Below are 27597 nucleotides of genomic sequence, written 5' to 3' on the forward strand. Positions count from 1 at the left end.
GCATGTTGCCTCTGACTGCAAGGGCCCTCCGCTCGCGCTCAATGTCATCATCGTCATACAACCGTTCCGTCAACAAATGTCCTAGGTACCTGAACTGCTTAACTACACCAACCACCGGTCCGTACAAAAACACACTCGGTACTCTCTCCAGAGACTGTCTTTTTTTTTAGTTAACCCGACGTTTCAAGACCTTTCCAGATCTCGTTTTTTAGGGCGGCTGCAGATGAAATGCGTCAAAGATAGTATTCGTCATAGTTGTTATTATGAAGTTTAGCGCCCTTTATTGCCCCGGAGGTGGTATTTGCTCCTCCTCATCTATTTTTACTACATATACCAATCATATATCATATCATAGCTTCCTGGCGCCGAAGTACCAGCATCAGCGAACTTATCACATTCACCCTCATGCCTATTAATGCCATCCTTGGAATATTGATTTGAAGATAACACCCACAGTACGCTATCACCGAACTGTCATCTAATTTCATTCAAACTTTGCCACGAAGCTGTTTTTTTATATGTAAATAAGGAACGAGACGAGCAGGACGTTCAGCTGATGGTAATCGAGACACTCTATCCATTACAATGCAGTGCCGCTCCGGATTATTCAAAAATAAATATTCTGAGCGGCACTACAATTACGCTCGTCACTTTGAGACATAAGATGTCAAGTCTCATTTGCCCAGTAATTTCACTAGCTACGGCACCCTTCAGACCGAAACACAATATTGCTTAACATTATTGCTTCACGGCAGAAATAGGCGCCGTTGTGGTACTTTAATCTAGCCGGCATACGGTGCAAAGGAGCCTCCCACTGGTATAAGTAAAACAGCATTCTCTCAAAGTCACACAATATCGCTCAGAATTTCGGGTTCAATCAAGAATTCTAACTGCCACTATATTGTAGTATTCAAATTCAAATATTTTTATTCAAAATAGGATTCAAAATCACTTATTGAACGTGAAAAACTACCACCAATTCAAAAAAGAGCAAGAAACTCAGCGGGCCTTTTTTTTATATAAAAATGTTGATTAAAATGTAATCGTACAATAAACATTCATAATTAAAGAGCCTGACGGTGGTTGCTTCATTCCCAGTCTGTGGGTATCATTAAGAAAATCATTTATGTTATAATAACCTTTCCCACACAAATACTTTTTATTTCTTTTAAATTTCGTACCGCATTTGTTTTGTACATTTTCTGGGATCATATTGTAAAAGCATATACATCGCCCCATAAAAGACTTACTAACTCGACTTACCCGAGTAGTAAGCATAAAGTCACACGTAAATTTTTTCTCAAAAAATCAATCTGTCAAACTAAAGGCCGTTCCCAATATACTATCTACAGTCGTCAGTAATTAGCTTATCAATAATCTGAAGCTGTCCCAATATACCCGATAAGTCATTAGAAGTCATTAGAAATTTCCATACAAACCTCTATCGCTGGTAAGCTATACGTCGTCACATTGCCAGACAGCTTTTACGGAAAAGGTAAGTTACCGTCGATAAGTTTTTTGGAACAGAAGAGTCAACGATAGTTACGATTTTTATCTCAAGTAAGAGATAGACTGAATATTGGGAAAGGCCGTAAGTAATTAGAATTTTGGTGAAACTGTCATGGAGCAACTAACGGGTGATATACAAACACATACAGTCAACCTTAATCCCTACAGTTTCATTGTCATTGCTATTAATAGAGCAGTTGGAATTATTTGTGTAACAGCTAATAAAACATTCGGGCCTCGTGCGTCGCGATCTCGTTTCGTTAATTGATATAGTTGTTGTTAACTCTCTGTCAAATCGAATCGAAAGCCGAATGTATGTTAGACTTCTGTCTGAAATATGGCCACGACGGCCTGAAACTGACCTGATGATTGTTTAAAGCAATTACTGTAAGACGACTACCTCGAAAAAATCTATAATTTAGTTGGTTGCAATATTATAAAGAGGAACATTTGTGTTTCTGTATGTTTGTAATATTTTCACACAAAAACTACTGGAGCGATTACTAAAATTCTTTCAAAATTAGACAGCTGCATCACTGTGTGATAGGCTATGTTACATTTTCAAAAAAAAAAAATTGAGATCCCTAATAAAAATGCAAAAATATAACCCAAACAATTAGTCATTAAAAATTCTGTCATCGCGTGCACTGCGGAAAAGATTGGTGATAGAACAAAAAAATATTCTACATTGTTATAGAACGTATTAATAGCTACAATTTTTTTTTTAACAAGAAACAACCGACATCCAAAACACTATTCCAAAACAATAGATATAATATGCACTAAAAAGTATAAAAATAATTGCGTATTTTTATACAATCTAATTCTAGTAACGATTATTGTAATTTTTGGAGTCGTTGTCATCCAAGATAGGTTTGTAACTACATACATAGTAATAGTAAATAGATAAGTGTATTACTTATACTTATATTACAGATTAAACTGTTTTTTTTTAAATATTTTATTAAAGTAAATATATAATTTTATTATTTTCATTGCCAATGTTTATGGTAGCAGTAGACTTGGGGGATGAGATATCTATTTTAATTAATAAATATTTAATTCTCGAAGTCTGTGTCTCGGTGTCTATAGAATACAAGCGTTGAGAAGTAAAATTTCCAACATAATGCTGACTAGACACCATTTTGGTTCTGTAATGTACATATCGTTATTAGTTATAAGAATTACGTAAACTTTTTGAACTAAATAAACCTTTTAATTATCATTATTAATGGCATTTGATTTTGTAATTAGATTATAAATAAATAAAAAATATTAAAATGGTCTAAGCTGCTTATTCAAATAAGCTCTAAATTGTAATATTTAAGATGTGTGTACGAGACAACGTCTGTTGGGACCCCTAGTATCAGTATATATCAGTGTCATTAGATTTAGTCAGTGAGTTATATTACCTACAGAGTCTGGAAATGGGTTTCAGGAAAATATTACTTCCGGATAGTGGTACTACAAACAGGACTTCATTTTAATTAGCTTTCAGGAACGTTCATTTGAAATTTGGAGTATGTAGAGTTTAATGTTACCATTAAATTTATAGTAAAAGATTTATCACAATATCACATTCCTCATATCATATTAACTGCACTCCAAATACTGGTGAAATATCGTAAGTTGACTGACATGGCCACCTTTAACATTACCTTCATTATGACTCAATTTTATGTGAGCTGATAAATTTAACTGTCTATAAAATTAAATAACAATATTTACAATCGTTACTTTTGTTTATGACAGCGATGTTTCATAATGTTTAATTATTCGTCGATTTGATGTGCGTGCAGGTTCTATGCTCAGTGGATTCCTTTACTAAGTCTCTTTCATTGTGTGTGTAATGTAAATAAATTCCGAATGATAGCCGTAGTGTTACGAAGACGAAGGTTTTTAATCAATGTGTGTTGCCAGTGATGACATATGGAATGCAGACGTGGTCGCTAACTATGGGCATTATGAGGAAGCTCATTGTCGCTTAGCGGGCAACGGAGCGGGCTATGCTCGGAGTTTCCCTGCGAGATCGAATCAGAAATGAGGAGATCCGTTGGAGAACAAAAAGTTACCGACATAGTTTAGATGGTTGCGAAACTGAAGTGGCAGGGCGCATAGCTCGACGGACAGATGGCCGTTGGCAGTAAAGTCCAAAGTTGGTAGGCCCCCCGCAAGACGGACCGTTGATCTGGTCAAGATGGCCGGAACACGTTGGATGAGGGCAGCGCAGGACCGACCGTCATGGCGATCTTTGGGGGAGGCCTTAGTCCAGCAGTGGATGTCTTCCAGCTGATGATGATGATGGTGATGATTTGTAGTGTTTAATGTCATCAGTTTTAGCTTGAGGCAGGTTGTTGGAATCTGAAAAATTATTATGAATTATAAAATAAAATACTTGTTAGTAATTATTTGTATCTAAAAACTCTTCGTTGACACTGACAAAAAATTTATTAGCTTGAGGAGTGTTTCTTAACTTATACCGAGCGAGATTTGTCTATTCGTGATCAACAATTATTTCGTAAAATGTTCTCCTGTTGTTATAATGAAATTGTTTCACAGCAGAACTGTCAAACCGTGCGTCAATAAATTCTCTCATAGAAAATATGTCCATTCAAAACAATTATAGGAAATACAAATAATTATGGGTCCCAAATCGAAATAAAAACTATCCTATCTCTCAAGTTGGACTAGACTGCACTCCATGAGTAATCCCTATTAAAATCCGTTCATTAGTTTAGGAGTTCACTGGAAACAAACATCAGGACACTGGATTTATTTATAAAGATGTTTATAATTATAATTACAAATAACGACACATTTTTTAAAGTTCTCGCTTTGCTTTGCGACACAATTTTTTTAAGCTTCAAAATCATTACTCTATTTTTTATATCTTAATTGTCAAATTTTCCATCGAGTGTTAACTAGAAGTAATATGACATTTCGTTTATTTTGAATTCCGATTGACAACAATTAACAGATTCTCTTTAGGGCTCCGCGACCGGATCACTGTAGCCTACTGTTGCTATATTTGTAATGTGATAAATGGAAACTACGACAGATACCTCTCAGGTAGATAATCGTTCATATTTGTTTTTGCACCTAGTTGTTAAATAACATTTTAGTACTTTTAGGGAAGAGGACAAACAGTCGCAAAGGTCACCTGATTTTAAGTGATCACCGCCGCCCACATTCTTCTGTAACACCAGAGGAATCCCAGGAGCAGTCCCTCCACTATCGTCCTTGACACTGAAACGTCGATTCATCATAAATAAATCATAAATATCGGCCATTTTTGGCCTGTAAAATTATTATTAAGTATTAATTCATTTTTCATTTCATTACAAAATTCTAGTTTTTATTATAATTGATTTAACATTAATAAACTCTATATTTTAGGCACTTCAACAGCACTTCTAGGTCAAATTCAAATTCAAATTCAAAAACACTTTATTCATGTAGGTCACGGAAATGACACATGCATGTCAAAAAAAAATTGTTTCCTATTGAATTTACCGCTACATCGTAAAGGGTTGAGCTAATGAGAAGAAGTAGCAAGAAACTAATTGGTCAATTTAAATTATATACATTATTATTAGATGTCATTATTAAGAGACTAGAATTAATATATTTTGTAAATCAATTTAATTTAAGCGAATGTGTTAACATTTCATTTATGGAATAAAAACATGTAAAAAGATGCTTTTTAAATCGTTGGACGGGTAATACGGGTAAGCTTGGAGGGAGTTAATTAGATATTTTTACACTACTACATTTTCCGTAGGATGCATTATGAAATCTATGTGCATTCACCAGTTTGTCACCGTTTCTTGTATTTCTCTTGCTTGCATCTTGTGAAAGATTCGAAACCCGCCTTATGGTAAGCACCCTGACGGTTTGCGCATCACTAAACAAAAACTTTTCACTATCGGCGTAACGGTATGCCCCTTAAACGCACAGGATGTCAGGTCGAAGGTGAAACTCATGTTATTCTGGAATGTACTGAAGCGGCCGATCAATGGCAAAAAATCTCGAAAATGAGAGGACTCCGAGACGTTTCCGTCTACTGGGACGTACCCAGGAACTTTTTGGATTTCTAGAAGGAGTTTGGCTCGAAAGTGCCGTACGGCACACTACGCCCTGACCAAATTCTGATCCTGATGTTCTTTATAAGATGGTTTATTTTGTATGGTCTTATAGCTTGTCTCAATAGCTTTCAGATACATTAACTCAAATCATCCTAATTATAAGCAATCTATTAATACACGTAAAATAATACGCATTGACAGAACGCTGCGCGCGCGCTAAAATCACGCTGATCTGAGGCATACCGCGGCGCGGGGGCATTTGCCGATTTCGAAAGGAAGTGCTGTCGAAGAGCTGGGATACGACATATGGTTTTTAGTTGATTGGTAGTGCAAACTTGGGTCAGTGCAGTCAATATTAATGCAATACTGTTGCTACAGAAAATACAGTGGGATGCCCCTTTGCACAGGATGCCGGCTGGGTACCACAACGGCGCCTATTTCTGCCGTGAAGCAATAATGTGGAAATATTACTGTGTTTCGGTCTGAAGGGCATCGTAGCTAGTGAAATTACTTGGGAAAATGAGACTTAGCCTCGTATGTCTCAAGGTGTGCCACTGAATTTTTGGGTTTTTTCAAGAATCCTGATCGGCACTTTATTGTAATGGGCAGGGTGTATATATATATATATTGGGACGCCCCAAGACCAGAGTCATGACGCGTCCGAGCTGGTCGCACCACTAAATTGGTTGCGCAGCCAATCGCACACCAGATCCCAATAGGGCAGTAAATATTTTTTTTTTTGGTAGCAGTGACTGGTGTCCCTTAGTCTTTCGTTTGGCGAAATACTTGTATAACAAGACCCTAGAAAATATGTGACATACTTGTGCTAAATATAAAGGAATTGCTAAAAGAAATTGTGTGATTAAAGGTTACAATATGATGAAAAATTAATAAAACAATTTAATTTGTATAAACTTAAAATATGAAAAAATTTGCTGAATTTCTTGCACCGTTTTTCTCAGAGTTGAGGTATTTTTCGATCATTAAGTGTTTCTTAAATCCCATTTTGAATTCAAATTGAAATTGATCTGTTCATGAGTTCCTCATCTGTGCTTTTTAGTGCAGAAATCATAATTCAAGAGTATAATTAAATTTAAAAAACTATTTTTTTTTCTTACTTGGGGGATTAAATATACAATTATTGGGTTTAACAGGTTGCCAATTGAAAAATGGTAAGAGAGGAGCGGCTCAAATACCGAATCGTTCATAAAACTTGATACATTAAGTAAATTTATAAGCACTAATCAACTCGGGAGTTTTAATTTTGTTAGCCTTTAATAAACTTTCTCTGAAACGGCTTTCGACATCTTAAAATAAGTTAGTACAGGACTGCCTGGGTTCTTTTGTAATTCTGTTTTAAATGGCGGGGGCTACGTAAACATAATACCTATTTTAAGCGAGGATAATTTATACGTCTAGATAGAGTCTCTTAATGTTAGACGACCAATAAAAACAGGCCAGGAATCTTAGTTCAGTGTGCGTAACAAGCTACGTCTTACACTCGCGATTTGTATGACACTTTGTGTTAGTGTGCGTGAATTGATCAAAATAGAGGATAGTTCTAAATTCAATTTTTTTCGTCGTTTTCACAGCTGTCATAGTCTATCTAGACGTATAAATGATCTAAGATTTATGCTATTTTCTTGAGGCAATCATGAATTTCCCGATAAAAACCCTGATTTGTAATACTTTATGAAACACAAATTTGTCAACCACGTCCACTAGAAATTCCTTTCTCTGAAAAATTTTTTCTGTGTGCTGACATAAACACACACTCACACGCACAAACTTACAAACACTTGCAAGGATATGAACATTTATTTTTAATATTATATTTAAAAAAAAAAGATAGCTGAATTAGGTAATCGGGGAGCCAAAATACACACACACTCCCACTCAACCTTAGGAAGGATGGGATGGCTGAAAAACAGCGCTGCATGGAAACATAAATCCATGATTCCATGTCAGGTGAAGCTGAGCCTTTTCCTTTTGCCTATTCTTTCATCGCGTCGCCTAATTATTTTTGCAATATTTTGTATGGCAATAAAGAATTTATTTATTTATTTAAATTTCTGAAAAATATATATATTATTATAAGCATTTATTGAAGTAGGCGTTACTTTTCGGAAATCCATAATTATACAAATGATTTAAGTTTTCTTTAGTGTTAATATTTGTTTTTAAACAATTCGACACGTGTTTCGCCTCTACACGAGGCATCCTCAGGACATGTTGTCTAGCCAAAATCATTTGTATTATCATAAGCATGTTCACTTTCGGGCAATCACAACATATTTTCATGTTCCACCTTCATCAATATCATATTTAAATGTTCTCATACATTGTAATAATTTAATGAACTCCGCTATAGTTAGCGTAGGAAGAAAGAAAGGGGCCACGGAGCCCCGTAATCAATATCGTCTGGTTTAATGGGAGCCTTGAGTGACGTCATGGTCTCAGCTTGAAGCTGATAATGACGTCATCGATAAGAGACTACATGAGCTTAGCAAAGTTGCACAATAGAGTATACCTCACTTATTTAATGTCGTATTATTGTGATTTCTTGCAAGTGTAAAATGGTGTTTTTTTTTTATTTATATGTAGTTTATTTTGTAATTACAAAACACAATGAATCTAACATAAACGCGGATTAGTTTTTTTTTGTATGTTCCTAATAAATATCTGAATTATTTAAACGTTTATGTGATAAAGGTTACTATAACATAAATGACTTCATTTCACGTTAAGTCTCATTTGTCCAGTAATTTCACTAGCTACGGCGCCCTTCAGACCGAAACACAACAATGCTAACACATTACTGCTTCACGGCAGAAATAGGCGCCGTTCTGGTACCCACAATCCATCCTTCTACTGGTGGGCTACCTCAAGTTTGTCTTTAATATATTTTGAAAGTGTTCGTTTAGGTTCCTACTGCTGTTTTCTATGTGATATCTGGCTTTCGATAGTTAGGTCATTACGTCTGGCGAACCAAGTGACTAATATAAGAGACATGTTATAATAAAGTGAGCTGTTGAACTCAAATCAAGGATTAGATAAGTCAAACGTTATACAATAATTACAAATGAGTGGAGTGGCTCTGTAGCTGATAACGCCCGCGCCGCTATCTCTCATGTGAAATGCGCTATGACGTACATGTGGTGGAATATTAGAGCTTTTGATGGTGGCTCTCCTTGCAAAATTGAGCTGATTACAAAATAATAGTTATTATTATAATAAGTATTCTGTTAAAAATGACTGGCTACAATTGAAGATCAAAAAAAATTAGTTCATTTAATGAACAATATGTATGGAATGAAGAAGGCTATGCTCGGAGATTTTCTGCGGCATCGATCTGAAATGAGAAGATCCGTAGGATAACCAAAGTCACCGACACAGCCCAAATGATTACGAAACTGAAGTGGCAGTGGACAGGGCACATAGTTCGACGGACAGTTATTATAAACATCTATGATTAGGAAATTATTTTGTAAGGTCCTAGGAAGCTTCCCTAACTATTCCCGCGATGGTGTCCGTACGTCTGTATATATATATATGTGTGTGTGTGTGTATGCATGTATGTATGTATGTAAACCTCGTATAACCTCTTTGAACGACTCCACCGAATACATCGCGGTTGGCGTCATTCGAAAATAGATTGAATACAATTCGGACCGATTCGGATCGGATTTTAAGGAAACTCAAAAAACCTACGAATAATTATTTTTCATATGTGTTTTTTTTGGGTTAATGTTTACACATTACTGCTTTCTGGCAGAAATAGGCGCCGTTGTGGTACCCATAATCTAGCCGGCATCCTGTGCAAAGCTGTGGTAGTTGTAGCCAATAAATTTATAATAATATTAACTTAAAACTAAGGCCTATAATTTCTCCTGTTTCTTCGGTAACTTGTAACTCAAATATATTTACTTACGACGGTCCAACAGTACGACCGAGTGTCATATACATTTCAAATTTTTTTATGAAAATAAAGGATGTAACGAGCAAGGCTTTCAGCTGATGGTAATTAATACCCCTTGACCATTATAATGCAGTGCCGCTCAGGATTCTTGAAAGACCTACAACTGCGCTCGTCACCTTAAGACATAAGATGTAAGTCCCATTTGCCCTACTAAGAAATAATTATTTCACTAGCTACGGCGCCCTTCAGACCGAAACACAGTAATGCTTACACATTTCTATTTCCCGGCAGAAATAGGCGCCGTTATGATACCCATAATCTAGCCGGCATCCTGTGCAAAGGAGCCTCCCACTGACAACTGGTAGAGTGTTTGATACATTTCTAAATTAGTTTTAAACAAGCGTTAACAGCTGAATTGATTACCATTAGCATCGTGTTAAACCCGGCTGAAGGCGGTTCGATCTGGACCCGTGCGGTTTGCAGCGGATAATCTTGAGCTTGATTAGTTTAGATTGGTGTTGGTGCAGCGGAGTCATCAGTGAGATATGAGGATCCCGCATTACTGTGGGAACGTATAATGTTGATTGATATCATATCATGAGGTTAATTGGTACCTTGACACCAGTTCGCGTGAGTCTGGATTAAAAGGCTTGTAAATTCGCCGGCGTTTGTCGGTGTGTTTTGTAACTTGACATTTCTAATGAAGTGGCAATTGTCTATGATATTATTATCTCTAGACATCGTTTTTTTTTGTGGAAAACGAGGACAAACGAGCGTACGGGTCTGGTGTTAAGTGATCACCGCCCACATTCTCTTGCAACACCAGAGGAATCACAGGAAGGTGTACGCTTTTTTTGAAAGTACCCATGTCGTATCGTCCCGGAAACACCGCACAAGGAAGTTGATTCCTCAGCTTTGTAGTACGTGGAAGAAAGCTCCTTGAAAACCACACAGTGGAGGACCCTCAAATAACAGGCAGTCACGCTAATAGGGTTAGGGGTAGACAAATACCAGTGGGAGCCTCCTTTGCACAGAATGCTGGCTAGATTGTGGGTGCCACAACGGCGCCCAATTCTGCCGTGAAGCAGTAATGTGTTTCGGTCTGAAGGGCGCCGGAGCTGGTGAAATTACTGGGCAAATGAGACTTAACATCTTATGTCTCAAGGTAACAAGCGCAATTTATTGTAGCGCCGCTCAGAATTTTTGAGGTTTTTTAAGAATCCTAAGCGGCACTGCATTGCGGCAGGGCGTATCAGTTACCATCAGCTGAACGTTCTGCTCGTCTCGTCCCTTATTTTTATAAAAAAATTACATATATGAGTTTTTTTAATTATACCACTGATTGGGAATAGAGCGACCGCTCCCAGGCTATTAAATAATAAATTATATTGTACCTTTTGACATTGTAACCACATTTTTTATATAAAAAAGAAGCCCGCTGAGTTTGTTACGCCCGGCCGACAGATTTTATAACCTATTTTGAATAAAAATATTTGAAATTGAATATGAAATGACCAAGGGATTGTATTAGAGGTCTATCAGACAGCGCAACACGTGGCGCAGGTCACATAATGTCCTAGTACTTAATATTATAAACAGCTTACTTACTGTAATTGTTAACGACGACTTCTTGGGTTGTTTTGTCACATAATACCCCAGTACACCTTTAGCTTCCGACAGACTAGTGCCAGCAATAATACGGTTACAATCAGCAAGCTTATCTGCTCTTTGTTTTAATTATATCCTCGCTTATATTCAAGTTTCGACTCACCAAGGTACTCTGTGTACCTGCGGCCGTGTGAGATCGGAAATAGATCCCGTAGGTTGGCTGTGCCCGTCAAGTTCACTGGCCCCGCTGTAAATGTGTCAGCTAATTGTGTTGTTATTTTCATAAGTTTGTTTTTAAACAATCACAACGTCACAGCGCTCTGCAGAGATAATATAATGTATATCTTAATATATTTTAACCTGAACGAATTATTACGATAGTGGAAGAAGCAGGAAGGAAGAAACATACCTTTGTTTGAGAGATCCCGGTTAGGCGGAAATAGTGCCTAGCCAATAATATGTTAGATAAATCGGGAATAAATCGCGCATTGAGAAAAATTAAACAAAATCTATTGAAATTGAACCAATATATTCGTTAAAGCCTTTCCCTTGTATGAGAGTCATACTACCTTCCATCTCTTCTTCATTCTATTCTACATGGATCTAGAAATAAAATCTTGGGTGATGTTTAATGTTTATTTTTTATGGAAAAGGAAGACAAACGAGCGTACGGGACACCTGGTGTTAAGTGATCACCGCCGCCCACATTCTCTTGCAACACCAGAGGAAACACAGGAGCGTTGCCAACCTTTAAGTAAGGTGTACGCGCTTTTTTTGAATGTCATATCGTCACGGAAAAACCGCACAAGGAAGTTCATTCCACAGCTTTGTAGTACGTGGAAGAAAGCTCCTTGAAAACCGCACTGTGGAGGACCGCCACACATCCAGATGGTGGGGATGATATCCTAATTTGTGACGTGTCGTGCAAAGGTGGCATACGATATAATATAAAAGTAATAAATATTTTACTAATAAAGGTAGGCCGGTAAAAAAGGGGAAATTTGCTTAACTTTTTCAAGTACAGATACATAATAACCGCTCGAAAATCAATGACAATACGCTTCGAGGGTCAGAAAACGAAAGACTTCCATTTCTAAAAATAAAAACGATATTATAATAATTTATTTTTCTTAACCTTATCAATATTCCAGTTTTTCCAGCCAATTTTTTTAGTTTGCATCTGATTCTCGCTATAAGTAAATTGAATGCCCTTCGTATAATTTATTGTTATTAAAAATTATTTTCACTATGCGATCATTTCATGTTAAAGCCGTAACATTAATTATTTAAAAAGGCTACAAATATTTGTCTAAATTTCACGTGGGAGTAATTATAGATGGCTATTCACATCAAATATAGACAATACGTATTGTGTGAGTATATTATGAATGTAATCGACATGCAGCGTGAGTGTGTGTGTGTTTGCGTGTGTTTATGTGTTTGTGTCCGGGCGTTGGCAATGACAATGATCTATTTACGTGTCTGTTTGTTTGTTGGCAGAGAGCAAGGAGCGGCTACAGCGGGCGCCCTTCGAGACAGCCCTGCATCACGCCGGTGAGTAGCCAACGAACTCAAATTACGTATGTACTCCTGTTGTTAATACTTTTCTTTTATGAAATTAAGGGACAAGACGAGCTGGACGTTCAGCTGATGGAATTTGATACGCCCTACCCATTACAATGCAGTGCCACTCAACATTATTAAAAAATCAAAAAAATCTGAGGGGCACTTCATCTGCGCTCGACACCTTGAGACATTAAGATGTTAAGTCTCATTCGCCCAGTTATTTCACTACCTACGGCGCTCTTGAGACCGAAACACAGTAATGCTAACACATTACTGCTTCACGGCGGGAATAGGCGCCGTTGCAAAGGAGCCTTCCACTGGTAAAAAATACTTATCTGACTGCACCGCAGTATGTACAACATAAGCTCTTTTCAGATAACGCTATACTATGTACAGCTATACTATATAGCATGGCGTTCACCTTAAGCGATATAATCTATTCATCTATATATATAAAAATGAATTGCTGTTCGTTAGTCTCGCTATGACTCGAGAACGGCTGGACCGATTTGGCTAAATTAAATAAAAACAAATTTGTTTTTCCTTTGATGTGTCCATACATAATTTCTATGAGAGAATTTATTGACGCACGGTTTGACAGTTCTGCTGTGAAACAATTTCATAACGACAGCAGGGTGCATATTTTACGAAGTAATTTTTGATGTTATGATAATATATTATTGACAAATTCATATAAAAACATTATTTTATTTATTATATACAGAACAACGTCTGTCGGGACAACTAGTCGTAAATATTTATAGTACATGGCAAGCTCAGTTGACCGCGATCTTTGAAGAGTGTGCACACTCCTCGATCGACACAATGGATTTAATAGCTAGCTAAATTGTTTTAATTAATTTTCTGTTCATTGTTCGTTCCACCTGTTCACTTCTCACTTCCTCTAGACTTTTTGAGGTCGACATAAGAAGATTTGCGTATACTCAATGCCTGGTTCCCCAGGAAGCTGTCATCTCGAGCTTCTGTGCATGGTTTTCTTCCAGACCCAGGTCTTGATATTGATGCCAAATCCTCTGGACAGTCGAACGACTCACATTGCTTCTGGGACACATAAAGTTGACTATAGCCTTACTCAAGTAGCGCTATTATTTTGCTTGCTGTTATAGATCTATCAACTATTTCAGAGACCGCTAAATGATGGTATCAAGACTTAAAATATCAAGGAAATAGGAAAACCCGACAACAATTATCTAAAAATGATTTATAGTAAATACGGACTACTTTTAACTATTAATGATTCAAGCCACGATACGCAATTAACTGCATTTTTTACTAAAAACAAACTATATCTTAAATTTGAATTTGGAATAAACTTTTTTATGCACCACAACCCTTCATAATGTGCCAGTAATATTCTCAAATGATTAAAACCTCTTTTGGTATTGTATTTTCTAAAGGGACGGAAATAATTAAAACCGCCTTTTTTGCGAATGAGTTTATCAATGAATTAATTAATTATCTCGACAGCTCCAATTTACAGCATACATACAGATTTGTTTCTTAGATTACAGTTGTTTGGAAATATACGTAAATATCTGCAGATGAGATTTCTCTCTTGTCAGTAATAGAAAATTGTAATGTGTGATGCTTCGTCCTTACCCACCTTGAAGGTAAAACAACACAAATGTATGTGTAAGAATTCAATTTAAAAACATTCTCGTAGTTTTTTAAATAAGTGATTTTCGAATTTTGAAATTTTGAAAAAAATATTTTCAATTTAATACTAGGTATATAGATAATTAGAATTAACAACAAAACGATTCAGACGACATTGATTTGTACATGGTAACGAAGTTAACCTAATGATGGCACTGACCAAGCCCGTCTTGGTCGACCCCGAGCCGCCCAGGGAACAGGGGTTATGGCCGTGTGGGGCCACGAGTGACGGACAAGTGGCGGCCGGCAGGCGACGCAAGTCAAGAGAGGCCACACCTCAGAGGCGAGAAATCATTTAAAGAAACAATGCCTCAATACCCATTGAATATAATGTTATCGATAAAAAATATTTTATCATTAAAATATATAAAAGTTACGTTATAAATATAACACATAATATAAATGCGAAAAACTATGTCATTCCAAGTAAACTCAAATGAAGGTGAGATAGGCAGGGGCTGCAGATCTCCATCTATCGTGAATAATACATAAGTAACTCACACTATAATCGTTCAGTAACAGGTATGCTAACTATAGGATGACCTGCTCACTTATTTGCACTCATAATCCAAAAAAATGCTAACGATACAAGTTCAACCAAGACAAAAAAGCAAGTAATTGTATATGAGATTACATCAATCTTTGGGTACGTTCTTCACAGTGTTGTTTTGAAGTAACTTTCTTCCACGCCCAACCAAACTACGGAATGTTCTTCATTCAATTCAATTCAAAGCAAATATAAAATTGCCGTGCCTTAGAAAAAACGCGTACACCTTTCCTAAAAGGCCCAGCATTGCCTTTGATTCCTCTGTTATTGGAAGAGAGTGTAGGGTAAAATGATCTTTAACCATCAGATGATCACTACGCTTCTGAATGAAGACTGGTTACATACTGCTTGAACATTTCCTCTCAGTGGGCATCGTAATAAGACTAGCGGCATAAGTAACGCGTGCTACAGCGGTTCTCGTGGCCCGACAATACCATTCGTTATTTTTACCTAGATTAGCAATTTGTTAAGGCGTGGGTGCGCCGCGCCGCTCGCGACCGTGCGACCCTTCATCAAGGATTTGGTTGACTCTGCGCGAGGTAGGCCAAGGTTCCATGGTGATAAATACGCCAATTTAAGCATTTGGCATTACGTTTAACGTGGAAGTTATATCGGGACTACATGATCCAACGTTAGTCTACAAGCGATAGACAATGTTTCATGTTAGATTTATAATTACAAATAGGCACTTTCATATCACTGTTTATTCTGTTGTTTCAGGGTCCCGTATCTTTAATATAATATTTAAAATCTGAATTGTTTTAAGCATTTGTGTGGGAAAGGTTATTATAACAGAAATGATTTTCTTTATGATACCTCAGACTGGGAATGAAGCGGACATCGTCAGACTATTTAATTATAAATGTTTATTGTACTATAATACATTGTAATCCATATTTTTATAAAAAAAGCCCGCTGAATTTCTTGAGTCTGTTCTTCTCAGGTCTGAGGCAGTCTATCTTTTAAGGGTGGTAGTTTTTGACGTTGAATAGGTGATTTTGAATCCTATTTTGAATAAACATATTTGAATTTAGGAATAGATCTCAAGAACGCTTGCCGAGATAAAGTTTAACTTTCGATTCAAAAGTTTACATTACATAATACTATCGCTTAAAATATCTCAGTTTCTAAATCAATCCATTCAGAAGTTATAGAATTTTAATGTTTATAATTTGCCGTTTCTCAGGTAGCAGTCAGTACTGTCGGGTACTTTCCGTTACTGCTGATTTATATTTGGCCAGTGGCAGGGTTATGCGACGCTTTGAAAGTTATGTGTTGTTGAGTGATTGAAATTCAAATTCAAATATTTTTAATAAATAATACTATGCGTAGCCTTTTCTCTGCTAAACTCACTTGCCACCTGATGACCACTGAAGTTAAAGATGAACTCATATTGTCTGAGCCAGTGCTCTGTTTAACATTAAATTTGTATATGTTTATGATTCATAAATAACTCAAGTTCAAGTTCTCTACCTAATAATCCTTGCATGTTTTGGTGCATCAAATTTTAAATTTTACAATTCTTAATTATTTTAGTTAATATTACATTGTGTTTTCACACTTCTAGCGTTTGGAATTGGCATTTTTTTTAAATATTATAAATCTTTACTTAAATTAGTACACTGCTCAAGAGAAGCAGTGGTTGTTAAATTAAATTACGCAAGTTTTTAGCGCCTACAATTATATTGATAGCAAAGAGTCGTACCACATCCATTTTCATTTGCATATAGTTATCTACGAGTCAGTCACCCTTTGTACTGATCCTACGTCACGTGTCTTAAGTACTCTTTAAGGCGACACTAAATGCCAGTGACCTTGAGCGATATGAGTTCACAGCTGCCGGCCCGCAATCTATGTAACAAAGCCAATATTTTCAAAATTCTTGCGTGGAAAACAGTTTATATGCTTACAATCCTCGTTATTTCTGAAAGAAGTACCAAAAAAATGCGTTACGCCATGCCAAAAAACTTATTTAGCTTCAAAGAAATGTGGTAGTTCAAAAAGGCTCGGCAGTGTTAACTATAACCAACAGCAAGCATTAGCAACCTACAAATAAGACTTAAGGATATGTGTAACAGGATTAAGTAGTGTTCATAGCTCCAAATGCTTTACTTTCACCACAAAACTTATCTAAAAACACAATGTTTGCATGTTTTCTGCTTACTCTTCGCCTTAAGGAATATATCGTTTCATTTATCTTATTTCGTCACTAAGGAACCTTCGATGGGCAAATCCGACTCAAACTTGTCCGGTTCTGTTTTCCATATAATATGTATATTGCAGTCAGAGAAAAATTCAAATTTATAAATTTAAAATATTTAATTTAAAATAGAATGTGACATCACTTATTGAAAGTAAAAAACTACCTCCCATTCCAAAAAGAATGCCTCAGATCTGAGAAGAACGGACGCAACAAACTCAACGGACTTTTTTTTCATAAAGAAATGTTTACAAAGTAATATGGGTAAGGGCAGTCGCTCCATTACCAATCTGTAGTTTTAATTAGAAAGTCATTTATGTTATAGTAACCTTTAGCACACAAACGTTTTAACGATTCTTTTGAATATCGTACCTAATACTTTTGTTTTGAATATTTTCTGGGATCCTGTTGTTGTATACAACGCCCCTTAAAACACTAACTCGACAATTAGAAATCTGTTAGTTTTTAAAGTCTCTCTGATTGAGAAACCTCATATCATGAACAGGAACTTATAAGATTTCACCTCTATATCAATGTACAATTCGGCTGAAGTGTTTTTATCGTGTAGCACATAATTCTGGATAGTTAAGTTTGGATATCTTCCTCACCATCTGGATTTGTGGCGGTCCTCCACAGTGCGGTTTTCAAGGAGCTTTCTTCCACGTACTACAAAGCTGTGGAATGAGCTTCCTTGTGCGGTGTTTCAGGGACGATACGACATGGGTACCTTCAAAAAAAGCGCGTACACCTTCCTTAAAGGCCGGCAACGCTCCTGTGATTCCTCGGGTGTTCCAAGAGATTGTGGGCGGCGGTGATCACTTAACAACAGGTGACCCGTACGCTCGTTTGTCCTCCTATTCCATAAACAAAAAAAATAGACGGATGAATAAACAAAAACGTTCACTTCAAATGAAAGGATATAAGTTTGTTATTTACGTTTAAAAAAACAAAAAAATTTTGGTATGATGACGTTTTTTCGAAACATTTGAAAGAAGTTAAAGATATGAGTAGGTATTTTCTTATGTTTTGGTCAGAAAATGGACCTTTCGAAGGACTTTTTATTTTATTTATCATATTACATATACCGTTAAAAATCTAGGTCAACTGAGCATCTAAAAAAACCATAAATTTTACACTAATGCTAATAACACTTAATAATACGTCAGAACTCACAACAACAATGAAAATATATTAAAAGACATAAAAACGAATAAATATAACTTATAAATATGACTTAGCAGGTTCAAAATCCCTTAGCTGCTATAATTTTTGTAATTGATAATCTTTTAGTCTGTAATTAATATTTTTAGTATTTAAATTTTGCCGCCCAATGAAGGCCGCTGTATCCTTTAAAATGTGTCTAAAAAGAAAAGAAAAATTATTTAAAAGTGAATATAAACTCAAGATAATATGCTTTATGAGTCTATCGCAGAACAATAAACTTAGTATTTTAGCGTAATAGACGAACAATGTGCGAGAGTTTGATGACTATCCTTACAAAAAACCTAGATGTAAGGCATAAGGCATATAGCCTGTGTTATGGGTTGCACGAAAACGATATATTTAATACGATATGCTTACTTAAACATCCATAACTCAGAAACAGACATCCATATTCATCATATTATAAATGCTTGCACCTACCGGGATTCGAACCCGGGACCTCTAGCTGAGTAGGTAGGATCGCTAACCTCTCTTAACCTTATACAGGTAATAGAAATGATTTGTTGTAATTTCATAATTTTATCCTAAATCTAGAACATAAAGTGGAAGTTTAACAAAGCTCCTTGCAGCAGGAAAACTACAAAACAACCGAAACATAACAATTCCGTCGTTAATTGCTCCTCGTTACACATAAAGCATATAGATATAAGCGATTGTTCGTCGCTGTTTGTACGTCGTTATAGTTTTATTGTTGCAACCTTGGTGAGGTGGTCCGGTAAACACAACTGCTATATAGGTAGAGTAGAAATTGTTCTAATATGATAATTCTTTAAGTACACATGTCAGAAGTGAAACCTGCATTGTGCATGAACCTCTCAACTGCATATGAAGTCCTGGTACATGTTGCTAGGATGACACATGATTTCAACCGCTATGAAAGACATTACTATCACCGCTACCATATTTATGTTCTCCTGGTGTCTATGTAGTAATACGTCGTGCGCATGACGACAGAATATATTAAGGTATACTCGAGTCATACATAAGACAATCTCTTTTTCAATTATGATCGCCTGGTACCAAAACACTATAACTATAATGTAAATCTTATGAATTTATGTGTCTGTCTCTTTTTACTGTCGCGCTTTTTCGTTTCATCGAGTTTCAAATCACAGCGATGCTAAAGAAGTTTTCTTTTTAATAAACAATAAGAAATATAAAACACTATAGTACACTTCTTACTAGTGCACTTACCAACCAACATTTAATTTACTTATTTGCTTTTCTTTATGACCGAAATGGACTTAATAAATATTAGTTAGTAACGAAAATGAAACTTCTGAATGGAGGCCAACGTAATCTAAATATAAAGTCAGCTGCCACCACGACACAAGCCACAACAAAATAAATGTCATGGCGATCAAAGAACAATCCACTTCAGTGCGCGCACTTACTATTTGATTGTTTTGTTTGATGCCCAAGCGTCCTCACCCGCACAATCCACTGGGTTACTTCTACATGACTTATTATTACTTTTGGGCTGTTACATCCAACGATTAAAGAAGTTGAAAAAGAACACCAATAACAGTCTTGTAATTAAAAGAAAACAACTGAATACGCAATAGTACTTTATTTCTTCACACAACATCAATAAATCAATTGAATTCATTCTTAAAACAGACACAAATAAATTTGTTTGGGTCCAACACGTAAACAAAAATGTCACTCAGTGTTAGAGTTTTAACCTTAGATTAAGGATTGGTCTCCGGTGCGCTCTAACTAGATACCGCGCTACCTAAGAACTATAGCTTTTTTATATCGGCAACTATTAGATGCTTGTGTGCGTGGCATCTTGACACTCAATGGCATCTTTCAAATTTTCTAACATACGCTTCATGTTATCTTACACTGAAATTTATAAAATACAAAATACTTACTGATGATATGTGATCCCGGTGTCTTTCTTATTTCTTGTAGTATTATTTTTGCAAAGTTTTAATACACCACCAGGCATTTTAGTCTCAATTATAACCACAGTTTGACAGAACATCCGGTACGTCAAAATCACGCATTGTTCGAGACTGACTCGAGTTCGCCCACTTGGGCGTAGTATTAGTTGCCGCACTTTGCGACTACACCTGCGGTATCTAGTTGGAGCGCAGCGGAGACCAATCCTTAATCTATGGTTTAAACAATATATAATATTTATTTAGCATACTAAGTAACATTTTGTTTTATCGTAGAAAACTCTATTACATTTCCACAAACTGTCATTCTTTTTTGATTTTATATCTCCTTTGTTACAAATAAAACAATGCTACTATCTAGCTTCTGAATATTCGGCCAACAATAATCGATATTCGGAAGAAAGTGAAAGAATCTTTATTCATACCATAATCTCGATACTGATCGTTATATTATATTGTCCAGTCAAATTAGAATAAGTGAAATGTTAAAATTATTCGTGGGTCACACTGAATCTTTTTAATTAAGTACCTTGACTGCTTTTCAAAATATTATCAAATGCTTTGTAAGTGCATGATTACTTGGAAATTCCAACAATGAAAGAAGAAATAGAAAGGTCTTCTGGGACCTATAAACAAAGACTTGAAGGACATAAAAATCACCTGGCTAAAAATCTTAAGCCTCAATCGAAACACAACACAACACACTTCACTTCTTCAGTTTTCTTTATTGTTCAGTCCTGAAAAGGAAACTCTCACTGTAAAGATTATGTTTTATATTTGGGCTCGTAATAATATACAAATATTTCGTCACCTGTGAAGATGTCACATACAGTATTCATATGACTTCCGTCTTTTCTATAATTTCTCGGCATCCACCTATGTGACGGTCTTCGGCCAAATTATGGGGTATCCATCTGATACAAATCTTCCTGACGTTTTAATGTACATGGAAGATTTTTTGCACCTTACTCATACCAGTGGGAGGTTCTTTTGCGCAGAATGCCGGCTAGATGTAAGCAATATTGTATTTCGGTCTGAAGGGCACCGTAGCTAGTGAAATTACTGGGCAAATGAGACTTAACATCTTATGTCTCAAGGTGACGAGCGCAATAATTGTTGTGCAGCTCAGTATTTTTGGGTTTTTAGGGTTCCGTTATAGATCATCATGTCTGTCTGTCTGTCCGTTCGTATGACACAGCCACTTTTTCCGAAACTATAAAAACGATACTGTTGAAACTTGCTAAGTAGATGTAGTCTATGAACCGTATTAAGATTTTTCACACATAAATAGAAAAAAAAAATTTTGGGGGCGTATTATGAATATTTATGGATAGGTCTTCGAAAATGATATTGAGGTTTCTAATATCATTGTTTTTAACTGGATAGTTTGCGCGAGAGACACTTCCAAAGTGGTAAAATGTGTCCCCCCCTGTAACTTCTAAAATAAGAGAATGATAAAATTTAAAAAAAAAGACATGAAGTACTTTACATTAAAGATATTTATTTTTCATTGGATTTGTCGCCAGGTCATAAAAAATCGTATTACCTTCTAAGCCTAAAAAACATTATTTGATACTGAAAATACTCTTTACTTATATTTTGTCATAAGTATTACTCACTTAAGTACATTAAAGTAAATCCATTTCTAACAGAACACATATTGCAACAACCGTACATTGTAATACAATCACTTCCGTAGTTCAAACTTATAGCTTTAAATAAACAGATCTCCTCGAAAACAATTTAATTAGTTCAACTAAATTAGTATGGGAGTGTTTATAAACTATGATTACTATAGGAGTTATGTGTTATTTTAAATACGTTAATATCTTTTGAAGGGAATAACCGATTTTAATAATTTAAAAAGTATTTTACAGATATTAAAACGCTCTTAATTAAAATATATGTAATGGAATAATGATTAAGACAGAGTTAGGAATAGGGTTTGATTACTGTCGGCACTTATATGAACTTTTAAAATGTAAAAAGTAGTAAGAGTGGTATAACTACAGTAGTACAGTAGTTGGATATATGGTATTGAAGACTTTTTTGTAGATATTAATACGTTCTATAATATTGTAGAACATTTTTTGTTCTATAATCAATAGTTTCCGCAACGCACGCGATGACAGATTTTTTACGAGTAATTTTTTACACCTGAGGTTATATTATAGCATCTTTAATAGGATCTCTATTTTTTTTTAAATGTAATATAGCCTATGTCACTCAGTGAAGATGTAGCTTTCTAATGTTAAAATAATTTTTGAAATCGCTCCAGTAGTTTTTGTATGAAAACATTATAAACATACATACAAAAACACAAATGTTTCCTCTTTATAATATAAGTTTAGTAAGACGAATATTTATAGGGTTTAATTTGTAACACACTTCAGTAAAATGATTCTAGAGTGCTTTTACGTACAGTTAGTTACACTTGACTCAAGTCAAGTAGAAAATACTTCCATTTGTGATTGGCAAGTTATTATTATTATTATTTGGTGAGGGTGGCTATTTGGCTAATCCTAAGGCTGTGTTCGCCACTCTTACTTATAGCTAATTTTCATGCCTAATTTGTTAGGCAGTCAATGCAGTTTTTGACTAATTTTGACGCCGTCAAATCTTTTTTTAAATTATAATAAGGGGGAGATGAGCAGGACGTTCAGCTGATGGTAGTTGATACGTCCTGCCCATTACATAGCATTGCCACTCAGTATTTTTGAGAAACCCAATTATTCTGAGCGGCACTTCAACTACGCTCGTCACCTTCAGACATAAGATGTTAAGTCTCATTTGCCCATTAATTTCACTAGCCACGGCGCCCTTCAGACCGAAACACAATAATGTTAGCACATTACTGCTTCACGGCAGAAATAGGTGTCGTTGTGGTACCCATAATCTAGCCGGCATCCCGTGCAAACGAGCCTCACACTGGTAATTTTTAAGCTCATTTTTGTTAACAACATATCTGTTGCCTAAATCAAATAGAGTTGTGTATGTATTTAGTATCAAAATACTTTATAAGTGTTGGTATAATGAAGCAAATGAATATTGGCTCTTACGATGTGTACTTCTACATAATGCCTGAACAGTGGCTAATAATAATCATAACATTGCCTCACAAAGCATGTCAATAGAATGTGGTAGCAATCAGCATGTTTGGGTAATTCCAGTGCATGCTGCAGTTGGGAATACCCAATATCGACGTGACTGCTGCACGAACTACAGATTACTTGTCGATACTAATAATTGTAGCCATTCCTGGCGATATGAACGTTCCTCATTCCTTAACAGAGTTGTCTAATAAAAAAATGATTGTGTGGTTTTATTAAATAACGGTAAAAGTGAAACTTTTTTTTACGTTATAGACATTTAACTTAAAATTTTTCGTGTAATATTCCATTAAGGGTATAAAAATCGCTCTATTCATCTTAATTTTATACTTGGAAAATTGGAATGATATGAGTAATAGTCTACACATTACACGGTCAGCTGCTGCGAACTATCGGCCCGACCGTCACACGATATGCAACACAAAGTTTCACTTTAACAAATAAACAGGAATTTTAATTTAATTTGAATATAAATAGGTTTGTAATTGAAAAAAAAAACTTGCTATCATAACGTATACGGCTTCCAAAATTTATAATAAAAAATTCGCCGAATTTTCAGTGTTGAATCAACAAGTGATGAATAAAAACTGCAAACAATTCAAATTTATTATAATTCCAAATACATACTCTTTAAAATGGCAAAATCTTGATTTTTTTATTTTGTAAATAACGAAAAAACGAAAACCGGTGTCTCGTGCCAGAGTTCCAACATCTCCTGATGATGCCTCGTGATGAGGCGTCTAATTGTTAAGGACAGATATTGGCGGAATTAACACTAAAGAAAACTCAAAACATTTGGATCTATTGGTAGCATTTGCCAGCTAGTTAGTATCATTTATATTATGCAGTTACGTTTTGTTATGACGAGCAGTCTCCGAGCCACAGTTTGTCGAATCATTTGTTTATAAGTTTGTTCCACGAATCGATACAAATGCTTGGATCTCTTCATCACAATGGAAAAGTTTCATTGTTTGTTGTCAATCATTTATCAGCCTTTGTTATAATTTTTTACCTTAGATAATTTATACGTGTAGATAGAGTCTCTTGCTGTTAGACAACCGATAAAAACAGGCCAGGAATGCGTGATAAGCTACGTCTTACACTCGCGATTTGTATGACACTTTGTGTTAGTGTGCGTGAATTGTTCAAAATAGAGGTTAGTTCTAAAGTCTATTTTTTTCGAGGTTTTCACAGCTGTCATAGTCCATCTAGACATATAAATGATCGATGACAGTACAATATTATATATTTCATTAAAAAGAGCGCAAAAAAAAATGCCCAGCATTTTTTTTTGCGAGTTTCTTGCGCCGCGTCTTAGAGCGCCATTTGTTTCCGAAGCGGTAGTAGTATCTAGTATATTAGAAGTGACATCAAAAATAATTCTAAAAGAATCTATTTTGAGAAAATAAATAATGCCTTTTATCTAAGGCGTAAGTGATGAATGACACACTTACGGCCGTGTTGTCACATAGATACAAAGGCACTTCAAACAAGGGACAATATACCCAAAATAATACCAATGAAATAACATTTACAAAACAATTATTCACATAACTGTTTTTTCAACTTTTCCTGTAATAATAATGATGTTTACTCTGGCGCATTTGTTCCGCGTCCATATAACGAGCTGTTAAACCGTTTCTGAGTTATGACGATGCTCATCCACGAATCTGGCTTGCAGCTGGCAATCGTCAACTGGTTTACGTCGCTGTTGTCCATTGTGGACTGTGGGCGGTGTATTGTGTTCTGATACGTATTCTACTAATTACATTTCGTTTAAGAATCGCTATGCATTTATTTTATCTGGTATAACTAGGTAACACTGAAAATGTTTAGACAGTGAAAAACGGCTTAATGTTGAAAGTTGCCAATACTTTTATTGTTTTTCGAAGTAATCTCCGTTCCTCTCTACGCATCGCATTCTATGGAACCACTAAGAAAAGCAGTGGGCCCATTCTTCCTTAGGGGTCTCTTCTATGGCATTTTCGTACGCTTTCACCGCATCTTCAGGGCTCGTAAAGCAAATATCTCGAATTTTATCTTTAGTTCTTGGGAGTAAATAAAAGTCTCAGGGTGCCAGGTCCGGACTGTATGGCGGATGACTCATTATCTCGACACCAGCTGCCATAGTGAAAATATATTCAACAGACCGTTTTGTGGAGTGTGCTGAAGCATTTTCGTGGTGAGTGAGGATCCTGCTTCGAGCGCGCTGCTGTCACTTTTTTTCCAAGACAACAAGCAAACAGCGCTTGACATACCAGTCTGCAGTAACTGTCCTTCTATCTTCTAGCAAAACTGTCGCGAAATGACCTTTCCGACCAAAGAATGAGACAATCATCTTTTTCGCTTGACTTCTTCCTTTCTTTACCTTAGTTGGCCGATCCTCGAAAGGACTCACGAAAAAACACCCACTGAGCTGATTGTCTTTTGGTTTCGTTGTCGTAGCAATATATCCAGCTTGCATCACCTGTGACGATACAGCATTTGAGTTACCGCCGTTGAATTTATCTAACATTTGGCGACACCAGTTCATGTGAAGGTGTTTCTGGTCGTCGGTTAAAGTATTGGGAATCCATCTGGTACAAAGCTTCCTGTTCGTGTAATATTTTTTGAACTTGACTCATACCAATGCCTAGTCTTGCCCGTATCTGCTGATAGGTCACTCTTTTATCTTCCTCTCATGCATCGCACAGCACTGATGTTATCTAGTTTGATATACCTAGACTAGTCTAGATATATCAAAGGCATTTGATCGTGTATGACACAAGTTTCTTCTCTCAAAAATTCCATCTTATGGGCTTCCCGAGAGTTTATGCAAGTGGCCTCCAACTTCCTCGTTGGGCGTAGGTACCATGTCGTTGTCGACGTTTATTGCTCGATCCTGAAGCCCGTGAACGCTGGAGTTCCCCAAGGTTGCGTGCTATGTCTTAGACTGTTTCTTCTGTATATCTGTGATATGTTAGACGCTATCAACTTGTCTCTTCTATCAAGTCCTCTCCTGTGAAGATCGCGGAATGGAGTAAATTGAATCTTGTCTATTTTAACACCCAGGCGATTCAAGTTATTTTTATGAAAGAAGAGGACAAACGAGCATACGGTTCACCTGATGTTGATCACCACGATCCAAACTCTCTTGTAACACCAGAGGAATCACAAGAGCGTTGCCGATCTTATAAGCCGTCGGAAAAACGTACAAATGAATTCAAAACCCGAAAACACATAGGTACGAAGATTGAACCGGGGACTCCGTGAGAGTCAATGGTTGAACCTTTTGCGCCACTTTGCGCGTTTACTACAAATAAACTCCATTTGTCGTATCGAACCAGTGGGAGGCTCGTTTGCACAGGATGCCGTCTAGATTATGGGTACCACAACGGCACATATTTCTGCCGTGTTGCAGTAATGTGTAAGCATTATTGTGTTTCGGTCTGAAGGGCACTGAAGCTAGTGAAATTAGATACATCATTTCATTATGTTAGAGTGAAGAGGTGTTTGATCTGATCTATGCCACCGAATTCCACCTTCAAATGACACGCTATAAATTTGGATATAAGCCCCATCACATGGATGTTTGGCGTTCCACTGCAATTCCTATCTACCTACTCTTCAACGTTCAACAAAGTTGTGGAATGAGCTTCCTTGTGCGGTATTTCCAGGACAAAACGACATACCACATTCCAGGACATAACGAGTACCTTCAATAAATAAGCGTATACCTTTCTTAAAGGCTGGCAACGCTCCTGTGATTTCTCTGGGGTAGCAAGAGATTCACATATAACATTTCTGATAATAAAATCTACAACGAATGAAATTAAATGTATTCTTACTTACATGGCTTGGTAAAAGATATATCTTTGAGACTATACCTTCTTAATGAGTTGATTCTTTTGTAAAGTAAGTTCATCTTTCGGATAATATAATAGTTTTATTGTTATAGTTAAATGGATTTTTTTCACCATTTTTCAAGCATTTCCACTGGGTATTATTATCCGATTAGAATTATATCTCAAAAAGTTTGTTTGAAGTTTAAACTTCAGGCTTTCTTCTTCTTTCTACTCGGGACACGTGACCTAATCGAAAATTTGTCGTTAAATTATGGATGACAGTTGATTTTTCTGAGAGACGTTCTAATGTAAAATAATTGTAAAAGTACTATAAGTATAGTAGTATTAAATACAATTTAACCACAAAAATGCCACAAAAAAATTATAGTAATAAATAAAGCAATTCTTGCGAAATCATGAT

The 27597-nt window shown here is 36.1% G+C and overlaps 1 protein-coding gene across 1 annotated transcript in view; it reads left to right on the forward strand.

Moving 5' to 3' along the window:
• LOC126974539 (synaptic vesicle glycoprotein 2C-like) overlaps positions 1–27597 on the forward strand; it is a 60597-nt gene that overhangs the window by 2443 nt on the left and 30557 nt on the right. Inside the window, exon 2 of the mRNA XM_050822058.1 lies at positions 12622–12675. Coding sequence (XP_050678015.1) covers positions 12622–12675 — 54 coding nt within the window. The remainder of the gene's footprint in view (positions 1–12621; positions 12676–27597) is intronic.

This window comes from Leptidea sinapis, chromosome 32 (genome assembly GCF_905404315.1).
Source record: "Leptidea sinapis chromosome 32, ilLepSina1.1, whole genome shotgun sequence".
NCBI classification, from domain to species: domain Eukaryota; kingdom Metazoa; phylum Arthropoda; class Insecta; order Lepidoptera; family Pieridae; genus Leptidea; species Leptidea sinapis.